General features: G+C 45.4%; 1 protein-coding gene and 1 non-coding gene across 4 annotated transcripts in view; one reads left to right on the forward strand and one right to left on the reverse strand.

Annotated features, from left to right (window-relative positions):
* The window catches only part of LOC105488755 (transmembrane protein 41B), a 30,042-nt gene extending 27,034 nt beyond the window's left edge, over positions 1-3,008 (forward strand). The window contains exons 7-8 of one of the 3 annotated variants that reach the window (XR_011610837.1): positions 398-620; positions 1,164-3,008. Coding sequence is in view for 1 of the 3 variants with exons in the window: in XM_011753150.3 (XP_011751452.2) it covers positions 398-567 (170 nt within the window). In the remaining 2 variants the exon portion in view is untranslated. Of the gene's footprint in view, positions 1-397 lie in introns of all 3 variants that reach the window. The other 2 variants (XR_011610838.1, XM_011753150.3) reach the window with 2 other exon arrangements.
* Positions 3,009-18,890: 15,882 nt separating this feature from the next.
* TRNAM-CAU (transfer RNA methionine (anticodon CAU)) lies at positions 18,891-18,963 on the reverse strand. Its single transcript has one exon. It is a non-coding gene; the product is annotated as a tRNA-Met (tRNA).
* Between the last annotated feature and the right edge of the window lie 1,904 nt (positions 18,964-20,867).

Raw genomic sequence — 20,867 nt, forward strand, 5'->3', positions numbered from 1 at the left:
CATGGAGAAACCCCATCTCTACTAAAAATACAAAATTAGCTGGGTGTGGTGGTGCATGCCCGTAATCCCAACTACTCAGGAGGCTGAGGCAGGACAATCGTTTGAACCCAGGAGGCAGAGGTTGCAGTGAGCCAAGATCGCACCATTGCACTCCAGCCTGGACAACAAGAGGGAAACTCCGTCTCAAAATAATAAAAAATAAAAAAAGATCATTATCTTTAAGAGGTGATTAGGAAAGATTGAATTCTTTATATGGAAATAAACTTGAGCTTTAAATTCTTAATTTTTTTTCCCAAAATGAAAATAGCTCTATTAAGAAACTTTATGCCCACAGAAAATTTTAATTTTTTAAAAACAGTTGGTGGTTTTTACTGTATCTTTTTATTTTTTATTTCAGGTGTTGCACCTCCTTCTTTTGTAGCCATTAAGGCAGGAACAACACTGTATCAACTTACAACAGCAGGAGAAGCTGTTTCCTGGAACTCAATATTTATTCTGATGATCTTGGCTGTGCTTTCTATTCTGCCAGCCATCTTCCAAAAAAAACTAAAGCAGAAATTTGAGTAAAAATAATCATCTGATTTTTAGTTTTCCTGTCATCACCATCTCAGGATTAACAGGTGCATCCATTTATGTTTTAAAATCACCTCTTCAGTAATTAAACAAGGAATTTGTAAAGTAAAATTTCCTGTCAGATAGTTAAAGTAATACATTTAAGCGACAAGGGGAGAAGAAAGTAAAAATGGAAATTGGTATACTGTGAAAGTGCTATCAATAAGGTAGACATCTTAGACATAAAGTATTATGGTATTAAGGTAGACATCTTAGACATAAAGTATTATACCAAGGGTAGCTATAGATAATAGTAGTGTGGTAGGAAATTGTTGATCCAGCTAATTCATTTGATTTAATTGAATATTTTTTCTCTTTAATAACTAAAATAGATATTCTTAAATTCTAGATTTTTAAAAGTAGTGTTGCAAGTTTTGTTAATGTTAGGCTTTTTTCAGAGCATAAACTGGAAAACTTAAAAAGATTTACATTTTCTTCCTCTTTTGAGGTAATGGATTTGTTTGGAAATTGCATGTTAGTAGACGACTGAATATAGAAAGGATATCAAGTTGTCTATTTTGTTAATTTCATTTTTGTTTTTTATCTTCTAGATTTTTATCATGGATTAGTCTGAAATTTAAAGTTCTGGCCAGTCTGTTTTCTTTTATCTTGTAGTTTTTACAGTATTTCCACTGTGCATGTACAAAATTGGTATTATATAACTGAATCGTATTTGATATTGTTGATTTTTTTTTTTTTTTTTTTTTTGAGATGGAGTCTTGCTGTTGCCCAGGCTGGACTGCAGTGGCATGATCTCGGCTCACTGCAAATTCCGCCTCCTGGGTTCAAGCGATTCTCCTGGCCCAGCTTCCTGAGTAACTGCGATTACAGGTGTGTGCCACCATGCCCAGCTAATTTTTGTGTTTTTAGTAGAGATGGGGTTTCACCATGTTGGCCGGGCTGATCTTGAACTCCTGACCTCAGGCTGTCTGCCCACTTCCATCTCCCAAAGTACTGGGATTACAGGCTTGAGCCACTGCGCCCGGCCGTGGTATTGATAATTTATATTCAGATAATTTGTTATGTCTCTTTAATATCTCAAAAGGGGCTCTAAAAAGCAAACACTTAAGAGTTTGTAGTTTTTAGACATTAATTATTTTAAACAATGACAGCAAAACACAAGTGATTAAATATAGTTTATTTGTTCCAATGACTAAATTTTACCTCATTTATTAATCTGGTTATTAAAGAATACATTTAATAATGTGTAATTATTTTTATGCATAATACACCTAGAAAAATGCCTTTTGTTTCTATTGATGGCTTTTTTGTTTGGAGCTGCTTTTGATTACTTATTGCAGTTTCCCAATTTAGTCTTTTTCTAACTCACAAAGTAAAATTAACTGATCACATGGCAACTACTATATTTAAATAGTTCTAGAAAAATGAAAGTGCTTTTTGCTGCTTGGTAAATGGGTAATGCCCTTGATTCCTTGATTGTAGGACATAGCTGATCTAAAGTGTTCTGTCAGTTTTACCTTCACCCATGACTCATTATGTTGAAAAGTCCTTTAGCTATGAGAAATCCTTGTATGTTTTTATTATGAGAGGTATAATCATCCTCAAAAGCCTGTTTTTACTACATGATGTGGACTGATTATTTTTTCTATCACAGTATTAACATAGATTTTATTGTAAATACAAAGAAAATATATTGATTATTATAGTATTCTTATGTCAGCTGGCCTTTTGTGTGAGATTATTATTTCTAGCAAGGCTTTCTTCCTTTCTTATTGCCCAGAGACTGATAAATCCTTTGTTATTTTTACACATAAATTAAAACATAGCCTTTTTGGACAAATTCACTAAATATTACTGTATAAAATGTAATTGAGTAAATTTTTATCAGAATTTTAAAAATGAGCTTAGACTCAGAAGCTTCACTATTTACTCCAGCGTGTGTAAATTGTACTTACTCTATTCTCAGAGTATATTTACTGTCCTTATCATTGATTCTTTCCCTTTGCTAATTTTTTTTTTTTGTTAATGGTAGCTACGACTTTAGGTGGGGTATATTTTCTTCTCCTAAGAGAATAGACAGTTTTTCCAGATTCATCATCATTGACTGTCAAGAAAGGACCCTTCAGCAGGCTGTACCCTCAGTGCAGTTGATGGCCTGTCTTCATGGATTCATAGACTCGGCCTGATGCCACATGTAAATTCAAGCTTTGGCTTGACAATTATACGGTAACAACCACAAGAAGACAAGCATCTGTGGTGCGGAGACAAGCAGGCTAACTAGAAGTTGACATGCTAAGAAAGTGAAACTGTTCTTTCTTAATTAATGGTCTTTCTCTGGAACTCTGTTACTTTGAGTATAATATTTCCATGACACTTAGTAAATGCAAGCTAAAATGTAATAATAATAATAATAAATTGTACTGGAGAAACCTAAATGTCACATTTGGGATTTATTTCATGGAAGTACTTAGATTAAAAAACTCTGGCCGGGCAAGGTGGCTCACGCCTTTGATCCCAGCACTTTGGAAGGCGGAAGCGAGTGGATCACCTGCAGTCAGGAGTTCGAGACCAGCCTGGCCATCATAGTGAAACCCATCTACTAAACATATGAAAAATTAGCCAGGTGTGGTGGCATACGCCTATAGTCCTAGCTACTTGGGAGGTTGAGGCACGAGAATCGCTCAAACCCAGAAGGTGGAGGTTGTGGTGAGATGAAATTGCGCCACTGCATTCCAGCCTGGGTGACAGAGCCAGACTCTTCTCAAAAAACTAAAAACAAATTCGTCGTTGAATAAAAGTATATTCTTAAATTCTGGGCCAGACGTGGTGGCTCAAACACCTGTAATCCCAGCACTTTGCGAGGCAGAGGCAGGTGGATAACGAGGTCAGGAGATCAAGACCATCCTGGCTAACATGGTGAAACCCCATCTCTACTAAAAATACAAAAAATTAGCTGGGTGTGGTGGTGGGCACCTGTAGTCCCAGCTACTTGGGAGGCTGAGGCAGGAGAATGGCGTGAACCTGGGAGGTGGAGCTTGCAGTGAGCCGAGATGGCGCCACTAAACTCCAGCCTGGGCAAGAGTGCGAGACTCAAAAAAAAAAATTTTAACTTTTTTCTTTTTTTTTTTTTTTCCAGATGGAGCCTCACTCTGTCACCCAGGCTGGAGTGCAATCTCGGCTCACTGGAAGCTCCGCCTCCCGGGCTCACACCATTCTCCTGCCTCAGCCTCCCAAGTAGCTGGGACTACAGGCGCCCACCACCATGCCCAGCTAATTTTTTGTATTTTTAGTAGAGACAGGGTTTCACTGTGTTAGCCAAGATGGTCTCTATCTCCTGACCCCGTGATCCGCCCACCTTGGCCCCCCAAAGTGCTGGGCGTGAGCCACAGCGCCCAGCTGAAATATTTAAAACTTGTAATTCTTGGTTTTTGAGGATTTTTTTTTTTTTTTTTTTTAGACGGAGTTTTGCTTTTGTTACCCAGGCTGGAGTGCAATGACGCGGTCTCAGCTCACCACAACCTCTGCCTCTCGGGTTCGAGCGGTTCTCCTGCCTCAGCCTCCCGAGTAGCTGGGATTACAGGCATGTGCCACCACACCCAGCTAATTTTGTATTTTTAGCAGAGATGGGGTTTCTCTATGTTAGTCAGACTGGTCTTGAACTTCTGACCTCAGATGAGCCACCCTCCTCGGCCTCCCAAAGTGTTGGGATTACAGGCGTGAGCCACCATGGCCAACCGGCTTTTGAGGATTCTAAAGCAATTATTTAAATTGTTGAGGTAAGGCTGGGCACAGTGGCTTACGCCTGTAATCCCAGCACTTTGGGAGGTCAAGGTGGGCAGATTACCTGAGGTCAGGAGGTTGAGACCAGCCTGGCCAACATGGTGAAACCCTGTCTGTACTAAAAATAACAAAAATTAGCTGGATGTGTTGGTGAATGCCTGTAGTTCCAACTACTCAGGAGGCTGAGGCAGGAGAATCGCTTGAAACCAGGAGGTGGAGGTTGCAGTGAGCCGAGTTAGCACCACTGCACTCCAGCCTGGGCTACAGAGTGGCACCCTGTTGCTAAGTAAATAGTTGAGGTAAGTAAATATTTCTAGTATATAGAATGAGTTATTTATAAAGGAATATTTTTAAAGGTCTCTGGCTTTTTGAAAATGGGTATAATCAAAAGGGCTGAAGCTTTCCTGATAATCATTCAGTGGTCATACTTAAGATGTTTAGAAGATACCTCTTACTGCAGTTTTCAGTATTCTGATTATTATTTTTCTTTTATCTGGGACAAACTTAGTCTGGGTGACTTGAGGCAGGATATTGCTTAAGCTCTCGTCCTCATTTTTCTCATCTAGAAAAAAGAGCTCTAAGGTCCAGGATCCTTACAGCTCAGACATGATAGGATTCTCTGAAATTAATGAAAAAGATTAATAAGTTGCCCCAATTCAGAATATTAAATTAAGCGTACCTTGCTTTGTATAGCTTGTTTTACAGCTTACAATATACTTTCACACACATTTAAATAAATTAACGTTCTTTTTTTTTTTTTTTTGAGACAGCCTTGCTTTGTCACCCAGGCTGGAGTGCAGTGGCGTGATCTCGGCTCACTGCAACCTCCACCTCCCGGGTTCAGCCAATTCTCCTGCCTCAGCCTCCCGAGTAGCTGGGATTACAGGCATCCGCCATCGTGCCCAGCTAATGTTTGTATTTTTAGTAGAGATGGGTTTCCCCATGTTGACCAGGGTGGTCTTGAACTCCTGACCTTGTGATGCACCCACCTCGGCCTCCAAAGTGCTGGGATTACAGGCGTGAGCCACTGTGCCCAGTATTTTTTTTTTTTTTTTTTGAGACTGGGACTTGCTACGTTGCCCAGGCTGGTCTTGAACTCCATGGCTTAAGCAGTCCTTGCCTTGGCCTCCGGAGTAGCTGAGATTACAGATGTGTGCCACCATACTGTTTATAATGAAATACTCAACCACATCGAAAAACAAAACGAGCTGCTTCTTGGATGTTTTATTGCCATTTATTGCATTGATTTCCATTTTATTACTTTGCTCGTAATACAAAGTAAGATAAAATGAGAATTCCATAGAGGTATAAAGAGACTCTTCTAGAGTTCTTTAATTCTTGAAATAGCACTTGGTATGACAAACCATAATATCAAGTCATCTGTTTACTACTATGTGTTAGCAGGGATTGCTCTTTGAGAATAGAAGGAGGGGGAACCTCACTTAACTGTTACGTTTTCGGGTTCCATCTGAGCTGTATGGTGCCTTATCCAGCTTCTAGAGCTGTGCCAAGTGAGCACTCTTCATTATGACCAGACTGCTCAATACAGTGCTGGGAGTAGAAATTGACCCAGTATTCACCATTATGGTTCTGGGGTAACCAAAGTCTGAAGGCAGTTTTAAAAACTACCCTCAGATTAGCATTAGAACACTATGTTATGGAAGCAGTGTGAAGGAATACATTGTCCTATATATTGTATATTTTACATGGAAAACTAGTCATATTTTAATAGTCTCAACTTTCTAGAGTAAACCTATAAAAACCCATCATGAATCACTGGAAGATGGTGTTTTTGCCCATTATTAACTGACACTACTAAAAGTGGATTCTTTCGTGGTAAGCTAACAGGCCTCAGGCAAATATTAATGTGTTGATTCAAAACTCAGTACCTTTCACCTCTGAGACAGGATTGCCTAGTAACTAAATCACTAGGGTGGCCCTATTTTTTTTTTTTTTTTTTTTTTTTTTTTTTGACAGTCTGGTTCTGTTGCCCATGCTGAAGTACAGTGGCAGGATCTCGGCTCACTGCAACCTCCGCTTCCCAAGAATCAGAACATTGCCAGTACTTTTATCTACGTATATGTTCCTCCCCAGTCTGATCCCCCACCCTACACATCCCTTTTTTTTCTTTTTTTAATTGAATGTAATTTAATTCTTTTTTTTTTTTGAGATGGAGTTTTGCTCTTGTTATCCAGGCTGGAGTGCAATGGTGTGATCTCAGCTCACCGCAGCCTCCACCTCCCGGGTTCAGGCGATTCTCCTGCCTCAGCCTCCTGAGTACCTGGGATTACAGGCATGTGCCACCACGCCCGGCTAATTTTTGTATTTTTAGTAGAGACGGGGTTTCTCCATGTTGGTCAGGCTGGTCTCAAACTGCCAACCTCAGGTGATCCGCCCGCCTCAGCCTCTGAAAATGCTGGGATTATAGGTGTGAGCCACCGTGCCTGGCCCTGGCCCCCCCCCCTTTTTTTTTTTAACGGAGTCTCGCTCTGTCGCCAGGCTGGAGTACAATGGCACTATCTTGGCCCACTGCAACCTCTGCTTCCCGAGTTCAAGTGATTCTCCTGCCCCAGCCTCCTGAGTAGCTGGAACTACAAGTGCCCACCACCACGTGCCCCGCTAATTTTTGTATTTTCAGTAGAGATGGGGTTTCACCATGGTGGCCAGGCTGGTCTCAAACTCATGACCTCAGGTGATCCACCCACCTTGCCCTCACAAAGTGCTGGGATTACAGGTGCCCGCAACCACGCAAGGCTAAATTTTTGTATTTTTAGTAGAGGTGGGGTTTTGCCATGTTGGCCAAGCTGATCATGAACTCCTGATATCAGGTGATCTGCCAACCTTGGCCTCCAAAGTGCTTGGATTACAGGTGTGAGCCACCTTCCCAGCCTAGGGTAGACTGTTTCATTGGTGTTAGAACACCAGTCAAGGGACTGGGCGCGGTGGCTCACGCCTGTAATCCCAGCTCTTTGGGAGGCCGAGGCATGTGGATCACCTGAGGTCAGGACTTCGAGACCAGCCTAAAATGGCAAAACTCCATCTCTACTAACAATAAAAAATTAGCTGAGCATGGTGGCGCATGCCTGTAATTCCAGCTACTCTGGGAGGCTGAGGCAGGAGAATCCCCTGAACCCGGCAGATGGGGATTGCAGTGAGCTGAGATGGCATCATTGCACTCCAATCTGGGGGACAGAAGAGGACTCTGCCTCAGAAAACAAAAACAATTCTAAAGAGCCTTATTGGAAGGAGAGGCATCAGTTCAGATCTGAGGAGCTGGAGTTGAGTTCAGAGGCCCAGTGAGTGAGATTTTTGGGAGAAGTGAGTAAACACGTTTCCTGTTTTTGGTGGAAGTGCTGCCTAAAGCAAACCTTGGGCATCAGTTGGCTTCAGCTGTGAATGTGGGAAGGGTTGGTTACAAACCAGATGGTATCTGAGCAGGCCTTAACATATAGGGAAGATTCTGGGAAAACAAAGGGCTACCTGAGTCAGGTGTGTGGGGCAGAAACATTCATTTGATATATTGAGCTGAAGCTGGGCATTTGGGGCAGGCCGCACTCGTGTCCTGATACTCCATACAGTGTGGCTGCTGTCAGTGAGGGTTTATTGATTGCAAGCAACAAATGCTGGCTGGCTTAAGCAAAAGGGAGAGGCTAGAACCCAGAAATGCCTCACAGTGGGATGGAGGTCAGGCTACTGCCAAATAAAGTGCAGACATCTTGTCATTACTTGCTCAGCATTTGCATACCAGGGGTCACATGCCTACCACTTGGTCGGGGGAGAGCAGGACAGACACATGATTACAATCCCACCGGATGAATGTAAAAAGAAATGGAATGCTGATATGAAGGGGAAGAGAATAGGAAATTGAGGCTGGACGAGGTGGCTCACACCTGTAATCCCAGCACTTTGGGAGGCTGAGGCAGGAGGATCACTTGAGCCCAGGAGTTTGAGACCAGCCTGGGCAACACTATGAGACCTTGTCTTTTTCTCTTTTTGAGATGGAGTTTCGCTTTTGTTGCCTAGGCTGGAGTGCAATGACTCGCTCTCGGTTCACCCCAACCTCCCCACTCCCAGGTTCAAACGATTCTCCTGCCTCATCCTCTTGAGTAGCTGCGATTACAGACATGTGCCACCATGCCCGGCTCATTTTGTAGTTTTAGTAGAGGCAGGGTTTCTCCATGTTGGTCTGGCTGGTCTCGAACTCCCAACCTCAGGTGATCTGCCTGCCTCGGCCTCCTAAGTGCTGGGATTACAGGCGTGAACCACCGCACCCAGCCACGAGACCTTGTCTTTAAAAAAGAAAAAAACAGGCTGGGCCTGGTGGCTCACGCCTGTAATCCCAACACTTTGGGAGGCCGAGGCGGACAGGTCACCTGAGGTCAGGAGTTCGAGACCAGCCTGGTCAACTACTAAAAAAAACACAAAATATAGCCGATGTAGCAGCACATGCTTGTAATCCCAGCTACTCGGAAGGCTGAGGTGGGAGAATCGCTTGAACCCAGGAGGCTGAGGTTGCGGTGAGCCAAGATCGTGCCATTGCACTCCAGCCGGGGAGATAGAGCAAGCCTCTGTCTCAAAAATAAACAAGGAAAAAAAAAAACAGTCTGACCAGCATGACAAGACCTCGTCTCTACTAAAAATACAAAAATTAGCCAGGCATGGGGGTGCATGCCTGTAATCCCAGCTACTCAGGAGGCTGAAGCATGAGAATTGCTTGAATCCGGAAGGTGGAGATTGCAGTGAGCCGAGACTATGCCACTGCACTCTGGCCTGGGCAACAGAGTGAGACCCTAGCTGCCCCTCCCCCACCCACCAAAAAAAAAAAAAAAAAAAAGAGATTGGAAACGAGCTGAATTGATCCCTGTGAACAGAAAGCTTGTAGGTCATATCATGTCCTTCCCCTTAACAGTGATAGAGACCCTGAGATTAAACATTAAAGCAGCCAGTGATATCCCTGGGATGATGTGGGACAAAAACAAAAGAGAGACCTGGTTCTGGGAATGGGGAGAGTGGCAGAAGACTCTACCTGGGAATTCACCCAACTTGGGGATTACTTTAAGACTCCAATTATTCTATGTTTTATGCAAAAAGTGAAACAGGGCTCTACAAAAGAGCCCTCCAATTTTGTTTCTCAGTCTTCATTTTTAAAATAGCTCCATGTATACATTCAGGTTTTTTTTGTTTTGTTTTGTTTTTGATTTTTTTTTTTCTTTCTTGAGACAGAGTCTCCCTCTTGTTGCCCAGGCTGGAGTGCAATGGCCTGATATTGGCTCACCGCAACCTCTGTTTCCTGGGTTCAAGCGATTTTCCTGCCACAGCCTCCCGAGTAGCTGGGACTACAGGCATGCACCACCCCACCCAGCTAAATTTTTGTATTTTTGTATTTTTAGTAGAGCAGGGTTTTACCATGCTGTCCAAGCTGGTCTCGAAATCTGGACCTCAAGTGATCCACCCGCCTCAGCCTCCTAAAGTGCTGGGGTTACAGTTGTGAGCCACTGCACCTGGCCGCATTCAATTTTTTATGCCAAATACCTAATAGTCTTTTTGTTTGTTTTGAGATGGACGCTTGCCCTGTCACCCAGGTTGGAGTGCAGCGGCACAACCTTGGCTTACCGAAACCTCTGCCTCCCGAGTTCAAGTGATTCTCCTGCCTCAGCCTCCTGAATAGCTGGTATTACAGATGTGGGCCACCATGCCCGGCTAATTTTCGTATTTTTTAGTAGAGACAGGGTTTCGCCATGTTGGCCACCCTGGTCTCCAACTCCTGACCTCAGGTGATCCACTCACCTCAGCCTTCCAAAGTGCTGGGATTACAGGCGGGCGTGAGCCACTTGCACCGGGGCTCGTTAATTATTTATTTTTATTTTTTAGATAGAGTCACCCTCTTGTTGCCCAGGCTGGAGTGCAATGGTGTGAAAGTGGCTCACCGCAACCTCTGTCTCCCGGGTTCAAGTGATTCTCCTGCCTCAGCCTCCCGAGTAGCTGGGACTACAGGCATGCACCACCACACCCGGCTAATTTTATATTTTTAGTAGAGATGGGCTTTCTCCGTTGGTCAGGCTGGTCTTGAACTCCCAACCTCAGGCCTGCCTCAGCCTCCCAAAGTGCTGAGATTGCAGGCGTGAGCCAGCACACCCCGCAATTAATACTTTTCAATGAAAAATACATAAAAGTAAAAGCAACCCTGGAGAAACAATGGAAGCAAAAGAGAAGAATAGATCTGAGAAATTAACAAAACCCAGAAACCAAAAGAAGCTTTAGTTAATGGAGTGCACATGCACGTTTGCATTAATATTGGTAACTACAGCTCAAGGAGCAGACTGGAGGGCAATGAAACAACAAAAGTTACGTTTGATTGTTTGCTCTTCCATCATTGAATAAGAATCTGGGCTTCTTGGCTGGGCGCGGTGGCTCACACCTGTAATCCCAGCACTTTGGTATGCCAAGGCAGGCGGATCACAAGGTCAAGAGATCAAGACCATCCTAGCCAACATGGTGAAACCCCGTCTCTACTAAAATACAAACATTAGCTGGGCGTGGTGGGGCACGCCTGTTGTCCCAGCTACTTTGGGAGGTTGAGGTAGGAGAATTGCTTGAACCCGGGAGGTGGAGGTTGCAGTGAGCCGACATCACGCCACTGCACTCCAGCCTGGTAAAAGTGGGACTCCGGCTCAAAAAAAAAAAAAAAAAAAAAGAGCCCAGGCTTCTTACCACCAGTTTAACAACAGTAATGCAAAAAGCCCTTTTAGGCTGAGGAATTGAAGGTGTTAGCAACCTCAATATTCACTTCTGTCTCCCTACTTCCTCCATCCAGGACTGGGAATTCACTAAGGAAACTACCTCCAATATTGAGAGTTTTTCCCCAAGAGTTTATAGGCAAATTCCTGACAAGAGGAGTGGCCTGATAAAGTGGGAATCAAAGGTAGAAATGATCAGAATTTTGGTGCCTGAGGATTTCTACCCAAGGCTTCTTCTAATCTCTTTGTTTGTTCGTTTGTTTTTGAGATGGAGTCTGGCCCTGTCACCCAGGCTGGAGTGCAATGGCACGATCTCAATCTTGGCCTTCTAGATTCAAGCGATTGTGTTTTTGTATTTTTAGTAGAGATGGGGTTTCTCCATGTTGGCCAGGCTGGTCTTGAACTCCTGACCTCAGGTGATCTGCCTGCCTCAGTCCCCCAAAGTGCTGGGATTACAGGCATGAGCCACTGTGGCCAGGCTGGCCTATTTTTGTTTTTTTTGAGACTGAGTCTCACTCTATCACCCAGGCTGGAGTGCAGTGGCGTGATCTCGGCTCACTGCAACCTCCCCCTCCTGGGTTCAAGCGATTCTCCTACCTCAGCCCCGTCAGGAACTGGGATTACAGGTGCATGCCACCACACTTGGCTTTTTTTTAGACGGAGTTTTCCTCTTGTTGCCTAGGCTGGAGAGCAATGGTGCTATCTCGGCTCACTGCAACATCTGCCTCCCGGGTTCAAGCGATTCTCATGCATCAGCCTCCCGAGTAGCTGGGATTACAGGCACACGCCACCGCGCCCAGCTAATTTTTGTATTTTTAGTAGACATGAGGTTTCACCACGTTGGCCAGGCTGGTCTCAAACTCCTGACCTCAGGTGATCCGCCCACCTTGGTTTCCCAAAGTGCTGGGATTACAGGTGTGAACCACCACACTCGGCTGGCTCTATTTTTAACAGGATTTCACCATGTTGGCCAGGCTGGTCTCGAACTCCTGGACCTCAAGTGATCCACCCGCCTTGGCCTCCCAAAGTGCTGGGATTACTGACATGAGCCACCGTACCCAGCCTAACCTCTCTCTATATATTTATATTTTTTTGAGATGAAGTCTTGCTCTGTCACCCAGGCTGGAGTGCAGTGGCATGATCTCAGCTCACTGCAACCTCTGCCTCTTGGGTTCAGTTGATTCTCCTGCCTCAGCCTCCCAAGTAGCTGGGATTACAGGCGTATGCCACCACACCCAGCTAATTTTTGTGTTTTTAGTAGAGATGGGGTTTCGCCATGTTGGCCAGGCTGGCTTCCCACTCCTGATCTCAGGTGATCCACCCACCTTGGCCTCCCAGAGTGCTGGGATTACAGGCGTGAGCCACTGTGCCCGGTCATCTCTCTCTTTAATCCACTGAGAAAGACACTGGGGCTTGACCTTCAGCCCTTCCTCAATACATATTAACATACTAAACTAATATCAGAACATGAGATATAACTAGACACCCAAGAACAAACACTATTAAAGAACACATTGAACAACATATAACACTATAAGTAGAATAATTGGGTCAGATAGATTTTTTAATAAGCATATTCAAGATTATAAAGATATGTAAGAACAGGAAATCATAACTAAATAAAAATATTAAGTATGGGCCAGGCGCGTTGGCTCATGCCTGTAATCCCAGCACTTTGGGAGTCCGAGGCGGGTGGATCACCTGAGGTCAGGAGTTCAAGACCAGCTTGGGCAACCTGCTGAAACCCTGCTTCTACTAAAAATACAAAAATTAGCTGGGCATGGTGGCGGGCTCCTGTAATCCCAGCTACTTGGGAGGCTAAGGCAGGATAATCCCTTGAACCTGATAGGCAGAGGTTGCAGTAAGCGGAGATTGTGCCATTGCACTCTATTCTGGGTGACAGAGCGAGACTCTGTCTGGAAAAAAAAAAAAAAAGCCGAGCTTGGTGGCTCATGCCTGTATTCCTAGCACTTTGGAAGTCTGAGGCAGGCGGATCAGGAGGTCAGGATTTCGAGACCGGCCTGCCCAGCATAGTGGAACCCCATCTCTACTAAAAATACTAAAATTATCTGGGCATGGCAGCGCACGCCTGTAGTCCCAGCTACTTAGGAGGCTGAGGTAGGAGAATTGCTTGAACCCGGGAGGCGGAGGTTGCAGTGAGCCGAGATTGTGCCACTGTACTCCAGCCTGGGTGACAGAGTGAGACTCCGTCTCAATAAATAAATAAATAAATAAATAAATAAATAAATATCTTCAAACATTTTACAGAATTTGACTCTTTTCATTGACAGAAACAATACAGAAAAATAACAAAAGTTAGTACTTTGAAAATATTAAGTTTTACACATTTGGCAAAACTGATCAAGGCAAAAAGAAAAAGTGCCAATAAATAAAATGAAGACTGAGGAAAAGAAATGGCTACATGCATGAGAGAATATTTTTTTTAAGACAAGGTCTCACTCTGTTACCCAGGCTGGAGTGCAATGGTGCGATCATAGCTCAATGCAACCTCCAACTCCTGGCCTCATGTGATCCTCCCACCTCAGCCTTCCAAGTAGCTGAGATTACAGGTGTGAGCCACCATGCCAAGCTAATTTAAATTTTTTCTTTTTTTGTAGAGCCAGCCAAAGTCTCCCTATGTTGCCTAGGCTGAAACCGCCTTTGCAAAATTATAACTGAGGAAATTATGACAGTGAAAGAAATCAGACTTAACCAACTCCATCTTGCTTCCAAACTTTAAGCTGTCCTTGTTCATTCCCGGGCATAGGCCAAACTAATTTTTTTTTTTTTTTTTAAGACGGAGTCTCGCTCTGTCGCCCAGGCTGGAGTGCAGTGGCCGGATCTCAGCTCACTGCAAGCTCCGCCTCCTGGGTTCACGCCATTCTCCTGCCTCAGCCTCCCGAGTAGCTGGGACTACAGGCGCCTGCCGCCTTGCCCAGCTAGTTTTTTGTATTTTTTAGTAGAGACGGGGTTTCACCGGGTTAGCCAGGATGGTCTCGATCTCCTGACCTCGTGATCCGCCCGTCTCGGCCATCCCAAAGTGCTGGGATTACAGGCTTGAGCCACTGCGCCCGGCCAGGTCAAACTAATTTTGGGAAGCAATTCAGTTCATGGTTTGACTCTAAAAACAAAATTGACAATAGCCCTTTCTCAAAAAAAACCCCTTCTTGACTGAGGACCAGTCGGCCTTTGAAGGACTAACAAATTAGCTACAAGATTAGAAATTACAGTTTGGGGCAGGGCAGGGTGGCTCACACCTGTAATCCTAGCACTTTGGGAGAATGAGGTGGGTGGATCACCTGAGGTCAGGCGTTCGTGACCAGCCTGGCCAGCAGGGTGAAACCCCATCTCTACTAAAAATACAGAAATTAGTCGAGCATAGTCCTGGGCACCTGTAATCCTAGCTACTTGGGAGGCTGAGGCAGGAGAATTGCTTGAACCTGGGGGGCGGAGGTTGCAGTGAGCTGAGATGGTACCACTGTACTCCGGCCTGGGCAACAAAGCAAGACTCCATCTCAAAAAAAAAAAGGAAAAAGAAATTACAGTTTAGGGGTCATGCAGCCTCTGGCTCCAAGAGTCTGAACCTCCCCAAATTGCTCCTGGAGATAACATCATTACTGTAAAACTTAAGATCAGTGCTTGAGATATTTTGCAGACCCTGCACTAGATAGATCAGCTAACACCACCCAGACCGGTAATCTGGCTCAACCAATTCTGCCATCCCACCCAGGAACAGAAAACAGCAAGAAAACCTCATTTCAACCTCCTATGATTCCATCTCCAACCTGACCAATTAGCAATTCCCACTTCCCAAGCCCCTACCTGCCAAATTACTTTTTTTTTTTTTTTAAGATGGATGTTTGCTCTGTAACCCAGGGTTGAGTGCAGTGGCGGGATCTCGACTTCACTGCAATCTCCGCCTCCAGGTTCAAGGGTTTCTCCTGCCTCAGCCTCCTGAGTAGCTGGGATTACAGGCGCCCGCGAAAATGCCCGGCTAATTTTTGTATTTTTAGTAGAGATGGGCTTTCATCCTGTTGGCCAGGCTGGTCTTAAACTCTGGACCTCAAGTGATCTGCCTGCTTCGACCTCCCAAAATGCTGGGATTACAGGTGTGAGCCACTGCACCTGGCCCCAAATTATCTTTTTCTTCTTCTTCTTTTTTTTTTTTGAGACGGAGTCTTGCTCTATCGACCAGGCTGGAGTATAGTGGCGTGATCGTGGCTCACTGCAAGCTCCGCCTCCCGGGTTCACGCCATTCTCCTGCCTCAGCCTCCCGAGTAGCCGGGACTACAGGCGCCTGCCACCATGCCCGGCTAGTTTTTTGCATTTTTAGTAGAGACGGGGGTTTCACCATGTTAGCCAGGATGGTCTCGATCTCCTGACCTCATGATCCGCCTGCCTCGGCTTCCCAAAGTGTTGGGATTACAGGCGTGAGCTACCGTGCCCAGCCCTGATGTTTCATTATTACTCCAATCAGTCTCCCGAGCATTGAGGGATCACAGTTGCTAAAGATAATTTGGGGCTGGGCGTGGTGGCTCACGCCTGTAATCCCAGCACTTTTGATCATGAGGTCAGGAGTTTGAGATCAGCCTGACAAACACGGTGAAACCCTGTCTCTACTAAAAATACAGAAATTAGCCGGGCGTGGTGGTGTGCATCTGTAATCCCAGCTACTCAGGAGGTTGAGGCAGGAGAATCGCTTGAACCTGGGAGGCAGAGGTTGCAGTCAGCCGAGATCATGCCACTGCACTCCAGCCTGGGCAATAGAGCGAGACTCCATCTCAAAACAAAAACAAAACAAACAAAAAACAGTGGTCTCCAGCACAGCTGGCTCTGTGTGAATTACCCTTTCCGCACAGCCAGCTCTACGTAAATTACCCTTTCTCCATTGCAATGCCCCTGTCTTGTCTAGGCAGCAGGCAACGTGAACAAGACTGCTTTCAACTCTCGGCTCAAGTGATCCTCTCACCTTGGCCTCCCAAAGAGCTGGGATTACAGTCTTAAGCCACCACACTGGAAAAGAGAAATTTTTTATGTTACCAAATTATATGTGTTAAATATATGGGAAACCTAGATGAAATAGATAAACTTCTAGAAAAATCTGGGTGTGGTAGGAGGGTTCTGAGGGAAGGAGGGTGAGGTGGGGAGGTGGGACGGTCAGAGATATGCTCTGCAACTTCAGGGAGAAATTGGGCCTGAAGCTTTTCTTTTCTCCCTCCCTTCCTTCCCTCCCTCCCTCCCTCCCTCCCTTCCTTCCGTCTTTCCTTCCGTACTTTTCTTTCTTTCACAGAGTTTCTCTCTTGTCGCCCAGGCTGAAGTACAATGGCACAATCTCAGCTCCCTGTAACCTCTGCCTCCCAGGTTTAAGCAATTCTCCTGCCTCAGCCTCCTGAGTAGCTGGGATTACAGGCATGTGCCACGACGCCCGGCTAATTTTGTGTTTTTAGTAGAGACGGGGTTTCACTATGTAAGTCGGGCTGGTCTGGAACTCCTGACCTCAGGTGATCCACCCACCTCGGCCTCCCAAAGTGCTGGGATTACAGGCGTGAGCGATGGTGCCCAGCTGCTTTTCTATTTAGTAGAGAAATGTTGGATTTGATAAGCGAGGATGGAAAACAAGAATGAAGTAGAGGCATGGGAGGAAGCCATGTGATGTGACAGAGCACAATGAATGTTGACTTTCTGGTTCTGAGAGTCTTGTGTTCTACTATTTGCTAGCACCACGCTGGGCAACATAGCCCTACTGTTAGCTCATATGGTGATTTGGGATGAAGTAGAAAAGGATGTTGCCGGGCAAGGTGGCTCATGCCTGTAATCTCAGCACTTTGGGAGGCCAAGGCGGGCGAATTGCCTGAGCTCAGGAGTTCAAAACTACCCTGGGCAAAATCACCCATGGTGAAACCCCATCTCTACTAAAAATACAAATACAAATACAAATACAAATAATAATAATATAATAATACCAGGGCATGGTGGAGCGTTCCTGTAATCCCAGCTACTTGGGAGGCTGAGGTGGGAGAATCACTTAGCCCGAGAGGCTGAGGGTGCCGTGAGATGAGCTCGCACCACTGTACTCTGGCCTGGGCAACAGAACGAGACTCCATCTCAAAAAAAGAAAAAGAAGATGCCTCTTTCTTTTTTCTTTGTAGAGATGGGGGTGGGGGTGCTGGATCTCACTATGTTGCCAAGGCTGGTCTTGAACTTCTGGGCTGAAGCAATCCTCGAAGCTAGGCCTTCCGAAGTGCTGGGACTACAGGCATGCACCACTGTGCCTGGCCAGATGCCTCTTTCTTAAGATACTTTACTGCCATCTGTTGGAAAACTGTCATCATACCTATATAAATTAATAATGAGTACAATGATGGTGTCTCATGGTACGAGGTACACAAATATGAACAGCAGCCCTGCCTGTCACCTGCAGGGCCCCTGGTGCCAGGTCACATATGCTGATAACTCACAACTTGAGTTTAGCAAACCTTGAGGGTGGCAGGCAGGAGTTGAGGCAGCAGGCCAAGGGGTGGCCCAGCTATATCACTCCAGGGTCCCAGCCTCAAAGGTGGTCAGTTGAGTTGCTTCTCACTTTATTGTCTCGCCCCTGGCAGCCCAGGTAGATTGTTTTGGTGGGGGCTTTTGGTCAGTTCCAACATTTGTCAAAACCTACTACATGGGAGTGGTGTTTTTTCTAGGAGAAGTTTGTATAGGCTTACCAAAAAAAAAAAAACTATGTATTTTACATTTGATGGGAATTATATTACCTTTTGTGGTCCACATATCTGTATTAATGACAAGATCTAGGACCAGGGGTGGTGGCTCACACCTGTAATTCCAGCGCTTTGGGAGGTTAAGGCAAGCAGATTGCTAGAGGCCCAAAGTTAGAGACCAGCCTGATCAACATAGCAAAACCCCATCTCCACTGAAAATTTAAAAATTAGGCCAGGTGAGGTGGCTCATGCCTGTAATCCCAGCACCTTGGGAGACCGAGGTGGGTGGATCACCTGAGGTCAGGAGTTCGAGACCAGCCTGGCCAACGTGGTGAAACCCCATCTCTACTAAAAACACAAAAATTAGCCGGGTGTGGTGGCACACACATGTAATCCCAGCTACTCAGGAGGCTGAGGCAGAAGAATTGCTCAAACCCAGGAGGCAAAGGTTGTAGTGAGCGAAGATCCCACCACTGCACTCCAGCCTGGGCGACAGAGCGAGATTCCCTCTCAAAAAAAAAAAAAAAAAAAAAAAAGGCCGGGCGCAGCGGCTCACTCCTGTAATCCCAGCACTTTGGGAGGCTGAGGTGGGAGGATCACAAGGTCAGGAGTTTGAGACCAGCCTGACCAACATGGGGAAACCCCTGCCTCTACTAAAAATACAAAACTTAGCCAGGCATGGTGACAAGCACCTGTAATCCCAGTTACTCAGGAGGCTGAGGCAGGGGAATCGCTTGAACCTGGGAGATGGAGGTTGCAGTGAACCGAGATCATGCCACTGCACTCCAGCCTGGGCGACAGAGTGAGACTCCATCTCAAAAAAAAAAAAAAAAAAAAAAATTAGCTGGGCGTGGTGGTGGGCGCCTGTAATCCCAGCTACTCAGGAGGCTGAGGCACGAGAATTACTTGAACCTAGGAGGCAGAGATTGCAGTGAGCCGAGATCACACCATTGCACTCCAGCCTGGGCGAAAAGAGCAAAACTCTGTCTAAATAAATAAATAAATAAATAAATAAATAAATAAATAAAATGATTCTGTCTCAAAAATATATAGAATACAGACAAGCTCTTTATCTTGCACCAGCTTAACAAGGTGACCTTGCCTCCTCTGAGGCTCGAACTCAGGGCCTTCAGATTATGAGACTGATGCGCTGCCTACTGCGTTAAGGAGGCATCTGGAAGATGTTTTGCTTCCTATAATATACAGTTCTATAGGTTTTGGCAAACATAATTGTGTAATCACTATGCAATCAAAAAATAGAATAATAATTTTGTTCCCCAAAGCTTTTAAGAGCTCAGCTATAGCTAAATATATCTTCCTTTTGGGATCTGGTCCAAGTGCCATTCACTTCCCTTCATTATATCATCCAGCCTTTCCTAGGAAGCTCTTGGTTCTCAAACTGATGTGAATAAGGAGGCCACTGTGTTCACAATGTAAGGGAGAAGGGTGGGTGCAGCAGATAAAGTCATCCACCCATACTCTAAAAATACTCTCAACCTAGGGGGACCCAGGGAGAAGGGGGAAGAGGCTGAGGGGAGCATTGGAGTCACTCCTGGGCTTATAGGAGAGCCAAAGCGACTCTTCTGCTTCCTTGGTCCAGCCACCCTACCCTGTCTCAGCCTCTACACACACTATTCTTTCTTTCCCTCCCTCCCTCCCTCCCTCCCTCCCTCCCTCCCTCCCTCCCTCCCTTCCTTTCCTTCCTTTCCTTCCTTTCCTTCCTTTCTTCCCTCCCTCCCTCCCTCCCTCCCTCCCTCCCTCCCTTCCTTCCTTCCTTCTTCTTTTTTGTTTTTTGATGGAGTTTTGCTCTTGTCTTCCAGGCTGCAGTGCAGTGGCATGATCTTGGCTTACTGCAACCTCCGCCTCCTGGGTTCGAGGGATTCTCCTGCCTCAGTCTCCCAAGTAGCAGGGACTACAGGCACATGCCACAACACCCGGCTAATTTTGGTATTTTTGGTAGAGACGGGGTTTCACCACGTTGCCCAGGCTGGTCTCGAACTCTCGAACTCCTAATCTCTGGTGATCCACCTGCCTGGGCCTCCCCAAGTGCTGGAATTACAGGCATGAGCCACCGCACATGGCCCACAAACTCATATAAAGTACACACATACAATTACTTACACATGCAAACACACATACATCTAATATATATAAGCACATAATATACATACATGATCACCACTATGCACAAATGCTTACTCACATAGAAATAAGCTCAAACAGGCTGGGCATGGTGGCTCATGCCTGTAATCCCAGCAGTTTGGGAGGACGAGTAGGTGAATGCCTGAGCTAAGGAGTTCCAGACCACCTTGGACAACATACTGAGACCCTTGTCCCTAATAAAATACAAAAATTACCCGGGTGTGGTGGCGCACACCTGTATAATCCCAACTACTCTGGAGGCTGAGGCAGGAGAACCGCTTGAACCCAGGAGGCAGAGGTTGCAGTGAGCCGAGATAGCACCACTGCAATTCAGCCTGGGCGACAAAGAGAGACTACATTTCAAGAAAAAGAAAAAAAAAAAAAAAAAGCTCAAACAGAAATACACAAGCTCACACATCTGGGAAAGTTGCATCTTGCATCACTTGGGGACGTTATCAGTAATTTGCTCCTCCTGTTGCTTCAACTTCATACTTCCTCACCATGGGGTATCAGAGTAAGCCTGAGGCTGACTATTTTTTGTGGCTTCTTTGTTGCTGTGGGTTAGGATAGATGAAAGGTAATGTCTAATTTTCAACTGATTTAGGAAGCTTGTGTTTGAGAGACATGAGGATCCTGAAGCTGGTTACAGGCAAGGTGTTGGAGGCTAGTGGGACACAGGGTATGGGGAAGTGAGGCATATGTGACTTATTTTGTAAAGATGCGTCAGAGGTAGCTGAGTGCGTCACTACTTCCTTAGATATATTGGTGTTTCTAGTCTTAAGAAAGCCCATATTTGTGAAGCTTACATTTTTCTATACGATACGTGGAATTTGTTTCGATTGTACATGGTGAACTCCACATTGAGTGTTGGAGAGAAAGTGTTTGAGCACCTGTGAGTTCATCAGCTGATGTGTTCTTGAATGCTATACTGAGC

Source organism: Macaca nemestrina, chromosome 12 (genome assembly GCF_043159975.1).
Source record: "Macaca nemestrina isolate mMacNem1 chromosome 12, mMacNem.hap1, whole genome shotgun sequence".
Lineage (NCBI taxonomy): Eukaryota > Metazoa > Chordata > Mammalia > Primates > Cercopithecidae > Macaca > Macaca nemestrina.